We start from the raw sequence: 17205 nt of genomic DNA on the forward strand, positions 1-17205 counted from the left end.
TTGGGTTGTTTGTATGCTCTATTATGTGTATGTCTAAAACTTTACAGTAAAAATCTCCCTATAGGAGAAAATACTGATTTTTTTTTCTATTATTTACTAAAAAGAGTCCAGATGCTTTTTCTAAATTTCAGAAATCCATATAAAACATATGGTTTTCCAGCTTTCCATTCTCAAAATTGTTATAAATTCAGTCTCTTTGGTACTTCTTTCTCATAATTCAAAGAGATGCTAACATGTTTTCTGGGCCTATGAACTTTAACAGGCTTTGTTCACACCTGCAGATATATTTAGATACAGTATCAAGAAGCAGTCCAAGGTGGAAATTCTTTGAATGTCACCAGTGTGCACTTTGAGTGGGGAATGAGGGGAGGTTCCAGGAGGAGGGAAGGGTTTGATTGCCAATAAGAAAATAAGGACTAGAAAGAAGGAGTCTCAAAATTTTCAGAACAATGCTGATGAAGATAAGACTACCAGTCATTTATAATCACTACAGAGATCAGTGATTTTCTTTTATTAATACATAATATTTTACATATTTATGGAGCCCAAGTGTCTGTTACGTGCTTAGAATGTGTAATGATCAAGCCAGGATATTTGGGGTATCCATCACTTGGAGCATTTATTTATTACATGTATTAGCATCCTTTCAAGTACTCTCTTCTAGGTATGTTGAAATATACTTAATATTGCTGCCAACTATAGTCACCCTCGTCTGCTATCAAATGTTAGAACTTATTCTAACTGTATATTTACACCCATAACCAAGTTCTCCTCCCCTTCATCTGCCCTTCCCAGTCTCTCATATCTACTACTCTAGTCTCTGTGTCCATTAGATCAAGTTTTTTAGCTCTCTCATACGAATAAGAATGTGCAGTCGTCTTTCTGTGTCTGGCTTATTTTTCTTAACATAACCACCTTCATTTGCATTCATGTTGCTGCAGATGACATGATTTCACTCTTTTTTATTTCTCCAAGATGGAGTTTTGCTCTATCACCCAGGCTGGAGTACAGCGGCATGATCTCGGCTCACTGCAACCTCTGCCTCCCACATTCAAGCAATTCTCCTTCCTAAACCTCCTGAGTAGCTGGAATTATAGCGACCCACCACCACACTGGCTAATTTTTTGTATTTTTTTTTTAAGTAAAGATGGGGTTTCACCATGTTGGCCAGGCTGCTCTTGCACTCCTGACCTCATAATCCACCCACCTTGGCCTCCCAAAGTGCTGGGATTACAGGCATAAGCCACCACACCCAGCCTTGATTTCATTCTTTTTATGGTCAAACAATATTTCATTGTGTACATGTACCACATTTTCACATTTTCTTTACCCATTCATTCATTGATGGACATTCAGGTTGATTTCATGTTTTTACTATTTTAAATAGGTCTACAGTAAATGTGCAACTGCAGCCATCCCTTTGATATACTGATTTCTTTCTGCTAGATACCTAGTAATGAGATTGCTGACTAGTATGGTAGTTCTATGTTTAGATTTTTGAGAAATCTCTATACAGTTATTCATAACGATTACACTAATTTACTTTTGTGCCAACAATGTAGAAGAGTTCTCTTTTCTCTGCATATTGCCTGCATTTTATTTTTTGTCTTTTTAATAATAGGCATTCTAACTGGGGTGAGACAATATCTCATTGTAATTTTAATTTGCATTTCCCTGATGATTAGTGATGCTGAGCATTTTTTCATGTACCTCTTGGTCATTTGTCATGTCTGCTCTCTCTTTATTTATTTATTTATTTATTGTGTGTGACAGGATCTCACTCTGTTGCTCAGGCTGGAGTACAGTGGCACCATCATGGCCCACTGCAGCCTCAACCTCTGAGGCTCAAGCAGTCCTCCTGCCTCAGCCTCCCAAGTAGCTGGAACTACAGGCATTCACCATTACACACAGCTAACTTTTTTGTTTAACTTTTGGTAGAGACAGGGTCCGTCTATTTGCCCAGGCTGGTCTTGAACTCCTGGGCTTAAGCCATCCTTCTGCCTCAGATTCCAAAAGTTCTGGAATTACAGGCATAAGCCACCACCGTTTCTGGCCTTGTATGTCTTCTTTTGAGAAATGTCTATTCATATCCCTTGCCTGTTTTTAATGGGATTATCTGCCTTGTTAGAGATCAGTGTTTTTTAAATCAGATCGCTTGGTTTAACACCAGAGTGTTGTCCCCCAGCTGTGTTGATTACATTTATCACCGCAAATCAATGTCACTTTATATAACATTTAAATACATCATTCCAGAAAACTTAGGAAAATACATAGTTTTTATTGAGTTTATTATAAGAAGAGCCCTATTGGTCCTTGTGCAAAGCATTAATGTTTCTGCAAGGAGAGTATGGGGGCAAGAGAGGAAGTTAGAGGCTTTTCCTTTATAGATTCAGTAAGAATAAATTGATGACTTTAATAAGCTGATTTTGACTGAAATGAAAGAAGCCCCTTACTGGACTGACTCAAACAAAAAGTGGAGTTTAGAGGAAGGGACATTACAGTATCTCAGAGTAGAGCCAAAGAACAAAGGAAGCCAGGACGCTGCTGGGCCCAGGCCTTTTAGAACCTGGGATGTGAAATCATCAGGTTAGTCTCCCACCACCAGAGCCTCTCACAAAATGCTGACTTTTTTCTCCCTTGATATCACCCTTCTCCACATGATGGAAATCACAGATGCTGTCTGTACCAAGATTTGCAACTTACAAACTCACCCGACCCTGAAGGAACGTTGTCTGTCTTGAAGGAATGAATCAGCAGCCTGTAACACTATTGTTCAGAAACGTTGTTACCTCTGAGAGAACTCTTTCCCCTCCAAGGATTTCAGTGTAGGAACTCATGTTCTCCAAGTAATGATCATTTTCTCTCCCATTTTCATTAGCTGGCTTTATTAGTAGCTTATAAATCAGTGTCATGCTAGTAAAAGTTGGTAGATCTGTTTAAAAATATGTAGTAGTCATTGCTGAGGTTTATTTACTTAATCTTCATTAATCTGTAACATTAAGGAGGTATAACCTGTAGGCTGGGCACAGTGGCTCATACCAGTAAACCCAGCACTTTTGGAGCCCCAGGTGGGTGGATCACTTGAGGTCAGGAGTTCGAGACCAGCCTGGCCAACATGGCAAAACCCTATTTCTACAAAAATGTGGAAATTAGCCTCATATGGTGGCATGTGCCTGTAATCCCAGCTACTGAGGAGGCTGAGGCAAGAGAATTTCTTGAACCTGGGAGGCGAGGTTGCAGTGAGCCAAGATCACGGGACTGCACTCCAGCCTGGGCAAGAGTGAGAAAGATCTGTCTCAAGACAAAACAAAACAAAATTTTTGCTATATCCAATAACAGTGCTTGAAAAATGAAATTATTTCTTTTTTGAGAGAGACAGGGTTTGAAGTCAATCTGAATTTACTGATATTTTGTAGTAATTAGGTCTTCTAGAAGTCCTTGGATGGCAGCTATGATGTCATGCATTTTGAAGTGAGAGGTGTTAATGACTTCCTGGAAAAAAGGGAAAATTTATGCTTATAAATCTGATTGACAATTGTTGCACAAAATTGACTAGTAATACAAAAAGTCTTTATTATCTGAGTCCTGAAAAAAGACTGAAGTCGATCTTCTTAATATTCTCAAGCAAAAAAAAACAAAAAAAGAAGTGCAAAATAATGCATATGCAGTATTAAATTTATATATAGGTGAAATACATACATATACATATAGAATATCTCTGGAAGAATCCTCAAGGAATTGGTAACAGGGGTCATTTTGAGGGATAATGAATAAATGGGGAGTATCAGGAAACAGTTTCACTACGTAGCATTTTAAATATTGGACCCCATGCATTTATTAGCTGATTTAAAAAGTTTGAAGCACAAAAAAAAAATCCCAAAATATGCATATAGCACATAAATGATTATAAATATTTATGAAAAATAAGGTTTAAAGAGAGAGAACTTTTTCATAGAAGAATGATAAAAATGTTGTTTGAAATGTCATCTTAAACAAAGACTAATTAAAATTAGTTTAATTTTATATTAGCTATAACAAAGGTTAGATGATCATTGCAACTGAGCACAACTCCTTCAACTGAACAAAGACCAAATCAAGTAATTTTTCAAACATAATTGGATAAAACCTCCAGTCTAATTTATGGTTAACTTTAGTGGCAAAACCGTAAACAGGATGCTTTTTGCATGCTGTTTCACTTTTTCCAAAGAATTTCCTTAGTCTTTGACACTTAAATAATTCTCTTAGAAAGAAATATTTAATTTTCACTTTGCTATTGATTTGGAAGGTCATCCACAAACCTGTGCTCCCTAATGCAATTTCTTAAAAAGGAATGTCTTCACTTGCTGAGGGAGAACACTTACCGTGGCTAACCTGCCCACACTAAAACCCGGCAGGTTCAAGAAAGAGTGGATCTTGCCGCTAATCCCGGAGGTTACTCCCTTATTACTGAGGAAAACAATCTTCAGGCAATGCTACTCCAGAAGCAGGAGAGGAGGCCTTAGAACTGAGATGTTGCTTAAGTAACATGTCTCAGAATGGGACGAATACCTGATACCTGTGAATGTGAATTTGTCACATTTTCACCTGGATGCAAATCTGAAAGTTGAAGTTTAAGATCATTGGTGCCCTTAAAGCAAACTATACCTGGGTGACTGTGGCAGGGATGCCCAGGAGCCCCAGGCAGATGTTAGGGTGGTTTAATGACGGGGATGAGGAGGAAGTGAGGCGAGCCCCAGTTGGTTTCTTGCGTACTGAAAAGAAAACTGGAAGAAAAAGGGCCTGCCTATTTTGAGGTTGGAAATCTTAATGCAGAAAACACAGAGAGTCAAATGTAAGCAAACGCTCCTCAGACCAATTCAGAAAAGCTGGAACTGCTTAAATTAAAACCCTCACAGCTGAATTAGACAAGATTGTGAAAGTTGATTGGATACTTGATTATATTAACGAGTTATTCATTTTTATGTATGATAATGGCATCATAATTACATTTTCCTAAATACATTTCATTTAAAGATAGTCACAAGAATTTCTGAATGAAGTGATATGATGTGTAAGATTTGATCTTAAATAATCTGGGGGCAGGGAGCTGGCTATTGTTGCTATTATTGAAGCTGATAGGTACATGTGAATTCATTACATTAGTCTCTGTTTTTGTATGTTAAAAATTTTCCATTAAAAAAATACAACAGAGGCACATTTTATTTCTACTCTTTCGTTTACTGAAGCTGGTCATAGAAAGGAAGGAGAAGGAAGCCAAGGAAAAACTGTAGACACTTGGAAGACACTCACCAAAGTTCTAATGGCCAGAGCTGAGGACAAAGCAAAATAAAAAGCATTTTTAAGGGTGCCCAACAGGCCTTCGGGAATCTTGGTACAATATAACAGGAGTTAGGAATAAGTTCAAAGGTAAGCAGAATACAAAAAATATAACAGTGGCTTAAAATGGAAAGGCTTATTCCTTTTTTAAGTTTTGTTTTTAACTGACAAATAATAAATGTATATATTTGTAGGGTACTGTGTGATGTTCTGGTACATGTATGCACTGCGGAATGATCAAATCAGGCTAATATATTCATCATCTCAAATATTTAGCATTTATTTTCGCTGAGATACAGGATACTTTTTTTAACTTTTAATTAAGTTCAAGGGTACATGCACAGGTTTGTTATACAGGTAAAGCAGCCTTATGAGGTTTCTTTATCGCATTAATGCAGATGGAGGTAAGCATCCCAGGGCTGTCAGAGTGGCTCTGTATGTAGCCCTCAGGGATCCTTGTAGCCTTCGGTGGTGCAGGCTCATTCCAGTTCACCGTTCTCCCAGGCTGCTTTCTCCGCTGCTTGATTTTGTCAGGTTTGTCAAAGATGAAACAGTTGTGGCTGTGTGGTCTTGTTTCTGGGTTCTCTCATCTGTTCCGTTGGTCTATGTGTCTGTTTTTGTACCGGTACCATGCTGTTTTGGTACGGATACAAAGTGTACTACTGTAGCCTTGTAGTGTAGCATGAAGTTGGGTATTGTGATGTCTCCAGCTTTGTTCTTTTTGTTTAGGATTGCCTGGACTACTCAGGTTCACCTCTTCACAAGCTTCTAGGACGGGCTGATTTTCTCAGGGGACAGATGGTCAAGACAGCGCCACTCGCCCCTTCTCTCGGCAGCTCAAGATAGAAGAATGGACGCAAAGGCTCCGAAGAGGAGACAGAGTCATACGTATAGACGTGGGCATTATTTTCCACATCAAAAAACTGGATTTCTTCCAAGTCAACATCCAGGAAAATTCCCACACAGTGAAGGCCAGGGCTTACAGGAATTCTCTCCAGGTTGGCATTAGCATGGATTGCTCCTGCCTCCTTGCTAATAATCCAGAAGCCATGCTCAGGGGATAAATCACTGCTCTTTCTGTCAGCCAACTCCTTGCAGATGCCAAGGGACCACGACTTCACATCTCCCACTTTAACTTCCCAGTAATGTTGGCCGGAGAGGAAGCAGGGAGTACCCAGGACACAGGTCAGCCTGGAATCTTTTGTCAGGTCGTGGTGGATCGTCCCACACTGAGCACTTCTCAGATCATTGGAGAAGACAAGGTGGGAGCTGGCAGTGGCTGCATCCAGGGTCACATCCTCCCAGTAATGCTGGAGCTCCTTCCTCACGTGCAGAGTTTTCTCAAATACGGAATCATGCTGCTTGGTGATAAGTGATATGGCTCTCACGTTCCATTCTTCCAAAGAAGGTGCCTTCACTATTACTCGACACAAGGGGCACATCACTTTCAAATCATGGGTTTCTAGCATCCAATTCTGAAGGCAGTGAAAGCAGAAAATGTGTGCACAAGAGAGAGAAATGGGAGCACAGAAAAAATCCAGACAAATTGGACAGGTCAACTCTGCTTGCAGTTTTTGGGCCATGGTCCTTGAGGGCTAACTCCTTAGCCGTGAAGTAAACTGGAATGATCTTTTATTGGCTTCTGGAAGCACTTGGGAGCCCTCAGTATACAATCCACTCTTCAATAGCCTAAATTCAAAATCAAATAATATAAATTAATAAATAAGTTATAGGCATAAATAATAAATAAATTATATTATTTAATAAATTAACTATGCAGCCATAAAAAACAATGAGTTTGTGTCCTTTGTAGGGACATGGGTGAACCTGAAAACCATCATTCTCAGCAAACTGACACAAGAAGAGAAAATCAAACACCACATGTTCTCACTCATAGGCGTGTGTTGAACAATAAGCACACATGGACACAGGGAGGGGAGCATCACACACTGGGGTCTGAAGTGGGGAACTAGGGGAGAGAGAGCAGGGGGTGGGGAGTTGGGGAGAGACAACATGGGGAGAAATGCCAGATATAGGTGAAGGGGAGGAAGGCAGCAAACCACATTGCCATGTGTGTACCTATGCAACAATCTTGCATGTTCTTCACATGTACCCCAAAACTTAAAATGCAATAAAATATATATTTAAAAAAAAAGAAAAAAATTAATGAATAACAAAAATTAAATAACAGTTCTGTAGTTTATATATAAAAGTGACACTAAATTGCTGGAGAATCATGGTAATACAAGTTCATGCAAAGAGTGACCTAAGGTTCATACATAAAAATGTAAAATGCAGTGTTAGACTTGAAGGTGAAGAAAGTCCCAGGACACAGGACAAAACCAGCTCTTCTTCCTCTAAAATACAATAGTTAAAGGCATTAGGGAAAAGAAACAGTTTGTAGCCAAAGGCAGAATAGGACATTGGAAACAGCTTAAACAGAAGGCACAAGTTACCTTGACTTGGAGACTGCCAGGAAGTCTTGAAGATCGGAAGCCTGCAGCCAATACAGACATCTGCTCCTTTCTGAGTTGCAGCACAGAGAAGCAGGACTATTTATACTGCCTGGAAAACATTCTCCAACCAATCAGAGTCAGAGGCTCCGCCCTAAAGGTTGTAACACCCTATTCTGAGTAAACTCATCAACCCACGCTTCCGTTTATGATGATGACATTAAAGTACAATTAAAATTTTATAGCAAAAAAAGAAAAAAATCAAACTTTCTTAATAGCTCTCTGAATTAGAGTGAATCTACTGCCATCTGGTCTTGTCTCTAATTTCAGAACTCAACTTGAAAACGCAAAATGTGTTGGAGATCAAACACAAAAATGCACTGTTGAAACCTGATCACCTCGTGGCTAATATAATCACTGGTGTTCCTATTTCTAATTTAATCATGAATGGGCAGCATCTACAACAGCTTTCATGTCCTTTGACTCAACAATTCCACTCTTGGGGGTACTTACTTGACAGGATAAGAAAGATGGCAGCCAGGCAAGGCTATTGTCCTGTAATTTTTAATAATACCATCTTTTGTTCTCAGAAGTGTTATTGGGTAAACAATAAATTTTATGGTGTCTATACCCAGAGCCGAAGGAGCAGTTAAAGTCATAACAGAGGAGAGCTAAGACACGAACGTCTAAAAACGGATTTGGAGAGTGAATTAAGTCCTGTTGCAGAGAGGAACGCTGGAATAAACCTCTTCCCAAGATACACCGCATTCTGAATAACTTCTCCTTTCTCAGGCTTCCTGTTGTTTTGCAAGACTGAACATACAACTTTTACTTCATTTTTACCTGGCGCTATCTCCATTTCTGTGAATGGAGCAGGACCAGGTCTCAAACATTTTTTCATTTTCCCCCGAGATGCAGTCTTGCTGTATCACCCAGGCTGGAGTGCCGTGGCACGACCTCGGCTCACTGCAATCTCCACCTCCTGGGTTCAAGCAATTCTCCTGCCTCAGCCTCCCAAGTAGTTGAGATTACAGGAGGCCGAGGCGGGCAGATCACCTAAGGTCAGGAGCTCAGACTTTTAAAACTTTAATCTCAAGACCCTTTAAACTCTTTTTAAAAATTATTCAGCAAAGATATCCTTTCTTCCATTTTATTTTTATTTTAATCTCAAGAATCCTTATACTCTCTTTTTTAATGATCCAAAAATATTAATTTATTTTTTATTCCATTTTATTTTGAAATGATTTCAGACAGAAAATTCGTACAAATAGTACAAAGAGATACATTCCTTACCCAGATTTGCCATTTATTTTTTAATTGTCTAATGTGTGTATACACTGTGAAATGATGAAATCTAGCCAATTAACAGATCTGTCACTTCACATACTTACCATTTTGACAGGAGAATATTCAAATTCTATTCTCTTAGTAATGTTTAAGTATGCTATATATTATTATTAATTATAGCCCATGATGTACAATAGATCTCCAAAGAGCATTTCTTCTGTCTACCTGAAAATTTTCTACCTTTTAACCAACAGCTCCCCATTTCAATCATCTTTCTATCCCAGTCTCCGTAACCACCATTCTACACCATGCTTCCATGAGTTCATTTTTTTTCTTTTTTCTCTTTTCCCATTCCACGTATAGATGAAATCATGCAGTCTTTGTCTTTTGGTGCCAACTTATTTCACTAAACATAATGTCCTCCAGGTTCCATGCTGTTGAAAATGATACAATTTCTTAAGACTCAATAAGTATTCCATCTAGTACATGTACCATGTTTTCTTTTTGTGTACATCCACTGAGGAATATCTTGATTTTTTATGCGTTCATCAGTTGATGAATATATGTTGATTCTATGTCTTGGCTATTTTGAATAATGCTATGATGAACACAGGAGAGCCGATATCTCTTCAGTGTACTGATTGTCTTTCCTTTGGATGTATATCCAGAAGTGGAATTGCTAGATCATATAATAGCTCTATTTTTAGCTTTTTGAAAAGCCCCTATACTAGTTTTCATAATAGCTATGCTAATTTACATTCCCACCAATGGTGTACAAGGGTCCTCTTTTATTTTTTTTAATTTTTATTTTTATTTTTATTTTTTTTGAGATGGAGTTTCACTCTTGTTACCCAGGCTGGAGTGCAATGGCGCGATCTCGGCTCACCACAACCTCCGCCTCCTGGGTTCAGGCAATTCTCCTGCCTCAGCCTCCTGAGTAGCTGGGATTACAGGCACGTGCCACCATGCCCAGCTAATGTTTTGTATTTTTAGTAGAGACAGGGTTTCACCATGTTGACCAGGATGGTCTTGATCTCTTGACCTCATGATCCACCCGCCTGGGCCTCCCAAAGTGATGGGATTACAGGCTTGAGCCACCGCGCCCCGCCCCGGTCCTCTTTTCTTAAGTCCTTGATATCATTTGTTATCTTTTCTCTTTTTTTATACAAATAATTCAAAGGCAGGGCTCAGTGGCTCACGCCTGTAATCCCAGCACTTTGGGAGACTGAGGTGGGCGGATCATGAGGTCAGGAGTTCGAGACCAGCCTGGCCAATATGGTAAAAACCCCGTCTTTACTAAAAATACAAAAATTAGCCAGGAATGGTGGTGCATGTCTGTAGTCTCAGCTACTCGGGAGGCTGAGTCAGGAGAATTACTTGAACCTGGGAGGTGGAGGTTGCAGTGAGCCAAGATATGCCACTGGCTCCAGCCTGGGGGACAGAGCAGGACTTCGATTCAAAAAAAAAAAAAATCATTCTTACAGGCGATATCCTTTCACTCTTCTACATAAATGAGAACTCCAAAAAGCTTTTTTGCCGGGCGCGGTGGCTCAGGCCTGTAATCCCAGTACTTTGGGAGGCTGAGGCGGGTGGATCATGAGGTCAGGAGATCGAGACCATCCTGGTCAACATGGTGAAACCCCGTCTCTACTAAAAATACAAAAAATTAGCTGGGCATGGTGGCACGTGCCTGTAATCCCAGCTACTCAGGAGGCTGAGGCAGGAGAATTGCCTGAACCCAGGAGGCGGAGGTTGCAGTGAGCCGAGATCGTGCCATTGCACCCCAGCCTGGGTAACAAGAGCGAAACTGTCTCAAAAAAAAAAAAAAAAAGCTTTTTTTTCACATGAATTGTATTTTTTCACAATATTAGAAATACAAACAGACGTTTTTTAAAGTTCTATTTAATTAAGTAAAATAAAACAATTATATGTTAACATAAATAATATAGTTTTATTTAAACAAGTAACTATTTTCTAAAACAAAAACAATTATTTAGAACAGTTCTATTGTTTTGAATGTTTGCAAACCTCTGCAATTTTTGCTAAATAAAAGACATCTGGATCCTTACATCTGCTTTTCCTGAACCTGTTGTGCTATGTTGCTTTGATTTAAATATGTGGGAAAAAAATGTCTTCTTACAGATATTTAATTGGAAAAGGGAGGATTCTGCAGATTCTCTAAAAGGGTCTCAGGGACCTCCAGGACTTCGCTAATCTATTCAATGATCATTGTTCTACTATAAATTGTATGACTCTAAGTGACAGCAGCAAATCTTAGTTTCTTGGTAACCAAACACTCTAATGGTGCATCCAGCCATCTTTTTGTTTGGCTCCTGACATCTCAAAACCAATACATATGATATGGTTAAACATGGAACATTTTTTTTTCCTCTTTCCAATAATGATGAGGTTTTTTTTCACTTTTTTATTTAATTTATTTAATTGCAGTGATGAATACAAATCAGGCTGTTCTCTATCACTGAATAACACCTAATAGGCCCTCAACAGATGTTTGATAATAACAACAGGCATCATTTCTTATTGATGTTTACATTTTTCAGCCAGCTCTGACTGTGGCTTGAACACACACTGACTTCATGCTGCTAAGCTTCTGTCTGCCAGGAGAAATATTTTTTTTCCCAGAAACACACACTTTGATTCCCAGATTCTCCATTACTACAGGAATACTGAATTCAGAGAGAAGCATCATTTTTTAAAATCTTCAAGTGCTAGAAATATTGGAAGCCACTTAGCTGTGATATCTTAATACTCTCATGACAATGTATCAAAAATGTGCATGAAATTTTTTTAATTTTTAGAATAATTTTTAATTATCACTAATGCTTCCAGAAGTTAAGATTAAACCACAAACTAAGTTTGTTTCCATAGCTTCCTGATTAAAAAAGAAATCGACTTTCACACACGCTAACTAGATAAGATGCAGCCACTAGTGGGGAGGAGGAAATAATCAGACCTGTCAGGAATCTAAGATACCTAGCAGGGAATGATATGTTTGCGCAAAACTCAGTTTGCACTTTTCAAAAGGCAGCAACTGTAGTGGGGCAGCTTTTCACAATTAGCTTCCATCCCCTGGTGTGAGACGGTTTTGCAACCTCCTTTTCTCTCCAACCTGTGTCCTCTCTTCTCTACTGCCTGGTTATACATTAAAGGGGCCCTTCTATCTCAGAGAAGATGGAGGGCGCCTCTCTAAATTATTAATGCCACCAAAGCCTGCTAATGGAGTTCCCTGGCTCTTCTCTTCAAAAGGAGCTGTGTTTTGCAGATCTGGAGAGTTTCATGAAGAGAATATTTTTGGCCATTAGGATATATGGAATGCTCCACTTCCACACTTGTTTCAGAGGACAGACTACAGTAAAAACCAGAGATGATTAGATTCCATAATTACATATATGAAAACATGTAGTTCCTACTGTAGTTTTGTTAATGAACTCCTTCTTTATTTTTGTTTCTCTAAATATTTTTGTCAAATATATTGAGAAAAAACTGAATAATGTTCATGCGTTTTATGCACATGATGTGCTCATAGCTGTTTAAGCACCGACGACAGATTTCCTCATCCACAGCATATTATCTGCAAGAATAATTTGCTCTCACCTGAGTCCGTATGTAAGTTTCAACGACCATAACCCACTGTCAAATAAATGAGTAATGCTCAGTTACTCCAAGTGGGCCCACTCTTCTTTCACTGGTAGGTCCCAGACCCCAAGCAGGAGCCAGAGGGAGACAGTGTAAATCCAAGGGAATTTCAGAAGTGCAAGAATACGGACGCACAGGTGACCATGCCACTTGAGCTGTTTACATTTGTGGTTTCTAGAGCCAAATATAAGTGTTTTCAGATTATTTGTACACTCTCTCCTCTAGTCTATGGCCATCAAAATGTTTTTGGGTGAACGAGGAACTGTGGATCAAAATAAGCTCCCTTTCACCCAATTCTCCAGCATTCCATGTGTTATCAAATGCACACTATGAATCTCCCAAAATGGCTTGAGCCTCATCCCTACTCTGGGACGCAAGGTACATCAAGGCAAGTTGTCTACAGTCAGGTACATCAAGGCAAGCTGTCTACAGTCAGTCCCACCTGGGAACATCAGCCCCTGGGAGTCAGGAGCTCTGGATACAAGCAGAGATCCAGCCTCGTGGTAACTTCCTCCTCCATCTGATTGATGCTCATTGGTGGCTTCCCATTGCTCTCAAGATAAGGACCCAAAACCCAACCATTTCCTCCTGGCCCTGGCCCTGCTCCTCCTCAACCTCATCTTCTGAAATCCAGACACAAAGCCTTCTTTCCCTTCTTTACAGTGTCCCCTCCTAATCCAGGACAAGTGGGTTCTCTCTGTTTGGAACCATTCACAGCCGGCCTCCCAACTAACACCTACTCACCTTTCAGATATAGCTGGGGCATGAGTTTCTCAGAAGACTGTTCTCAGAGCCTCCAAACTAGGTGAGAAACCTCCACGATGTCCTCTCATAGATCCTTCATCCTTCCTCCATGTAAGTTTTCAGAATGTTAGTTACTATTTATTCGTCACTTGAGTAATCTGCCACTCCCTCACATTAATACATAACACCTATTGAACATTTTACATATGTCAGGTGTTTATTCATATGTTTTTCATCATTAAATCCTCTTAGCTCTATGAGGTAGGTGTTATTATCATCTCAATCTCTTGGATAATGAATTTAAGTCTTGTGCCACCCCCAAGCCATGTGAACTTGATGTGTTACTAACACCTGTCTGGATTGTCTACCTCTGGCCATACTTCGCATGAGACAGAAATAAAACTTCTATCTTGTTTAAATCAGTGTATTTTATAATTTTTCTATTTTGTGTGCTTAATCCAATCAAAGTTTAATTAACACAGGTGCTAACATAATTCTTTTTCCTTCTTGGAACAATGGATCTATGCTATTTTAACAGTCACAGCAACTCATCAGACTTCATCCATGAATCTGGCAATCCAGAATCCCAAATCCTATCTTCATTTTCTGCCATATCTTTTTTTTATTTGAGACAGGGTCTCTCTTTGTTGCCCAGGCTGGAGTGCAGTGGTACAATCTCAGCTCTCTTTAGCCTTGATCTCCCGAGCTCAAGAGATCCCCTACCTCAGCCACCTGCATAGCTGGGACCACATTTATGTGCCACCACATCCAGCTAGTTTTTCTTTATTTTCTATAGAAATGTAGTCTTATTATGTTACCCAGGCTGGTTTCACACTCCTAGGCTCAAATAATCATCTCACCTCAGCCCCCCAAGGTACTAGATTTATAGGCATGAGCCACCATGCCTGGTTCCTATCTTGTGTTTTACTGATAGTTTGCATCCTAACTGAAGATACAAGTATGATTCATTAGATATGAAATGCTTTTTGCTTTATTTTAGTTTATATTTTGAGGCAGAGTCTCTCTCTGTCATATAGGCTGGAGCGCAGTAATGCAATCTTGTCTCACTGCCACCTCTGCCTCTCAGGTTCAAGTGGTTCTCGTGCCTTAGCCTCCTGAGTAGCTGGGACTACAGGCGTGTGCCACCACACTCAGCTAATTTTTGTATTTTTGGTAGAGACAGGGTTTCACCATGTTGGCCAGTTTGGTCTCAAACTCTTGGCTTTAAGCAATCTGCCTGCCTCAGCCTCCCAAAGTGCTGGGATTACAGCACAATGAGCCACTGTACCCAATCTTTTGCTATACTTTTAAATGTCCTTGTCAGTACTTCTCTGCCTGAAAAGCCCTTCGGTTTTTTTTTTTTTTTTAATTGTATTAGTAAGTTGCCTAGCATGGTATTATTGCAAAACAAGAAAAGATAGTAACTAATTAGCAGAGTCATCACAGTCCTGTGAACTCAGTTGAGAGAGTCAAATCGTTCAATTATGCAGTGAAATCTTTTAGTTAACTATCATCTAAACACAACACTTCATCTTAGTAGCATGCTGCTCGTTGTCAGGATGCTAGGCAAAAAAAATGAATCAAAATAAATATCCTTCTTCAGAAATTACCAGGCAAGCTAGCAACACCCAAGCTTTGCACATGAACATCTACTGAGTGTCTACTGTCGTTGAGGTACTCTGTTAAGTAGTAGGATCCCCTCCAGAAAAAATCATGGCATGACACAGCCAATGCCCTTTAAGTTATAGCATGATAAAGGGAGGTAAGACCAACATATAGAAGGGAAATAGTGTTATGAAATAGATGAGACTGCTATAATATGTTGCAATGGAATGCTTGTTACACATATACTTTTTAATCACATCTACACATATATAACAAAGAAGAATGTATTTTGACTTGTTTTTAGACATTCTCTTTCCAGAACCCTCATACAGGTAATGTTTATTTCTTAAAATCATCAAAGACCTTTCAAAGCAGTGTTAATGAACCTATCCTACATGAATGGATTAAAGACAATTGCTATAGCTTTACTTCCCTAAGCAAGCTTTCCTCCCACCCTAACACAATTCCAATTACCCATCACCATGACTGTCCTACAGGAAGTGTCCAACAAATATCATGCATTGATAGTTTGCAATGAGTTTCTTTCATGTATTCTTACCACAAATAATATGCTACTATACCCCTGTATCCCATGCCCCTACAATATTTGAGGAAATTTCCTAAGTAATAGTTATAAAATAGATAAGCAAGCTAAATATAGTTCCTGAACTTGCAGACTAGTGAGGGTTAGAGATCAGTAAACTGGCAAATGCAACATGTTCTGTAAATGTTATGGTAGAGGAAGCACATCATGCTATAGAGCAGATGAAAGAGTGCTTCACACAAGCTTGAAACGGTCAGAACAGGTATTAGGAGAAAATGCAATTGGCCAGGCATGGTGGCTCATGCCTATAATCCAATCACTTTGGGAGGCCAAGGTGGGCTGACTGCCTGAGGTCAGGAGTTCAAGATCAGCCTGGCCAGCATGGTCAAACCCCAAATCTACTAAAAATACAAAAATTAGCCAGGTATGGTGGTGCACGCCTTTAGTCCTGACTACTGAGGAGGCTGTGGCAATTTTCATGATATTGATTCTTCCTATTCATAAGCATTGAATGTTTTTCCATCTGTTTGTGTCCTCTCTGATTTCCTTGAGCCATGGTTTGTAATTCTCCTTGAAGAGCTCCTTCACTTCCTTTGTTAGCTGTATTTCTGGGTATTTTATTCTCTTTGTGGCAATTGTGAATGGGACTTCATTTATGATTTGGCTCTCTGCTTGTCTATTGTTGGTGTATAGAAATGCTTATAATTTTTGCACATTGATTTCGTATCCTGAGGCCTTGCTAAAGTAATTTATGAACTTAAGAAGCTTTTGGACTAAAACAATGGGGTTTTCTAGATATAGGATTATGTCATCTGCAAACAAAGACAATTTGACTTCCTCTCTTCCTATTTGAATACCCTGTGTTCTTTTCTCTTGCCTGGTTGCCCTGGCCAAAACTTCCAACACTGTGCTTAATAAGAGTGATGAGAGATGGCATCCCTGTCTTATGCCAGTTTTCAAGGAGAATGCCTCCAGCTTTTGCCCATTTAGTATGATACTGGCTGTGGGTTTGTCATAAATGGCTCTTATTATTTTGATGTATATTTCTTCAATACCTGGTTTATGGAGCACTTTTAACATGAAGCAATGTTGGATTTTATTGAAGGCCTTTTCTGTGTCTATTGAGACAATCATCTGGTTTCTGCCTTTAGTTCTGTTTATGTGATGAATTACGTTTACTGATTTGTGTATGTTGAACCAGCCTCGCATCCCAGAGATGAAGCCTACTTGAACATGGTGGATAAGCTTTTTGATGTGCTGTTGGGTTCAGTTTGCTAGTGTTTTATTGCAGATTTTTTCATCGATGTTCATCAGGGATACTGGCCTGAAGTTTTCTTTTTGTATTGTATCTCTGCCAGGTTTCAGTATCAGGATGATCATAGCACCACTTTTTATGCACAACACTGAGTGCTAGAGGACAGAGCAGGAGTACTGTTCAGCTTCCAAGTGAAAATTATTTTTAACCTAGCATTCTGACTCATCAGTGAACAAGCTTGTGTATTCAGTATATTCGCGATGATGCAACAAAAATATTAACGAAAATTTGAGTTGTGATTGTATTGGTTGGCAGAAGAAGATAAAAAGGATATCTTGTAAGAG

General features: G+C 39.3%; 1 protein-coding gene across 1 annotated transcript; it reads right to left on the bottom strand.

Annotated features, from left to right (window-relative positions):
- Positions 1-5952: 5952 nt before the first annotated feature.
- LOC120363306 (ret finger protein-like 4B) lies at positions 5953-7830 on the bottom strand. The gene is made up of 2 exons (XM_039467910.2): positions 7773-7830; positions 5953-7005 (listed from the first exon to the last, which is right to left on the bottom strand). The coding sequence occupies exon 2, from the start codon at positions 6897-6899 to the stop codon at positions 6075-6077; it is 825 nt and encodes a 274-aa protein (XP_039323844.2). The 5' UTR covers positions 6900-7005; positions 7773-7830; the 3' UTR covers positions 5953-6074.
- Between the last annotated feature and the right edge of the window lie 9375 nt (positions 7831-17205).

The sequence above is a fragment of the Saimiri boliviensis genome, chromosome 4 (genome assembly GCF_048565385.1).
Source record: "Saimiri boliviensis isolate mSaiBol1 chromosome 4, mSaiBol1.pri, whole genome shotgun sequence".
Lineage (NCBI taxonomy): Eukaryota > Metazoa > Chordata > Mammalia > Primates > Cebidae > Saimiri > Saimiri boliviensis.

What these genes read in the sequence shown, in the direction of transcription:
- LOC120363306 (XM_039467910.2), bottom strand. Translation starts at nt 6,899, where the DNA reads ATGGCCCAAAAACTGCAAGCAGAGTTGACCTGTCCAATTTGTCTGGAT.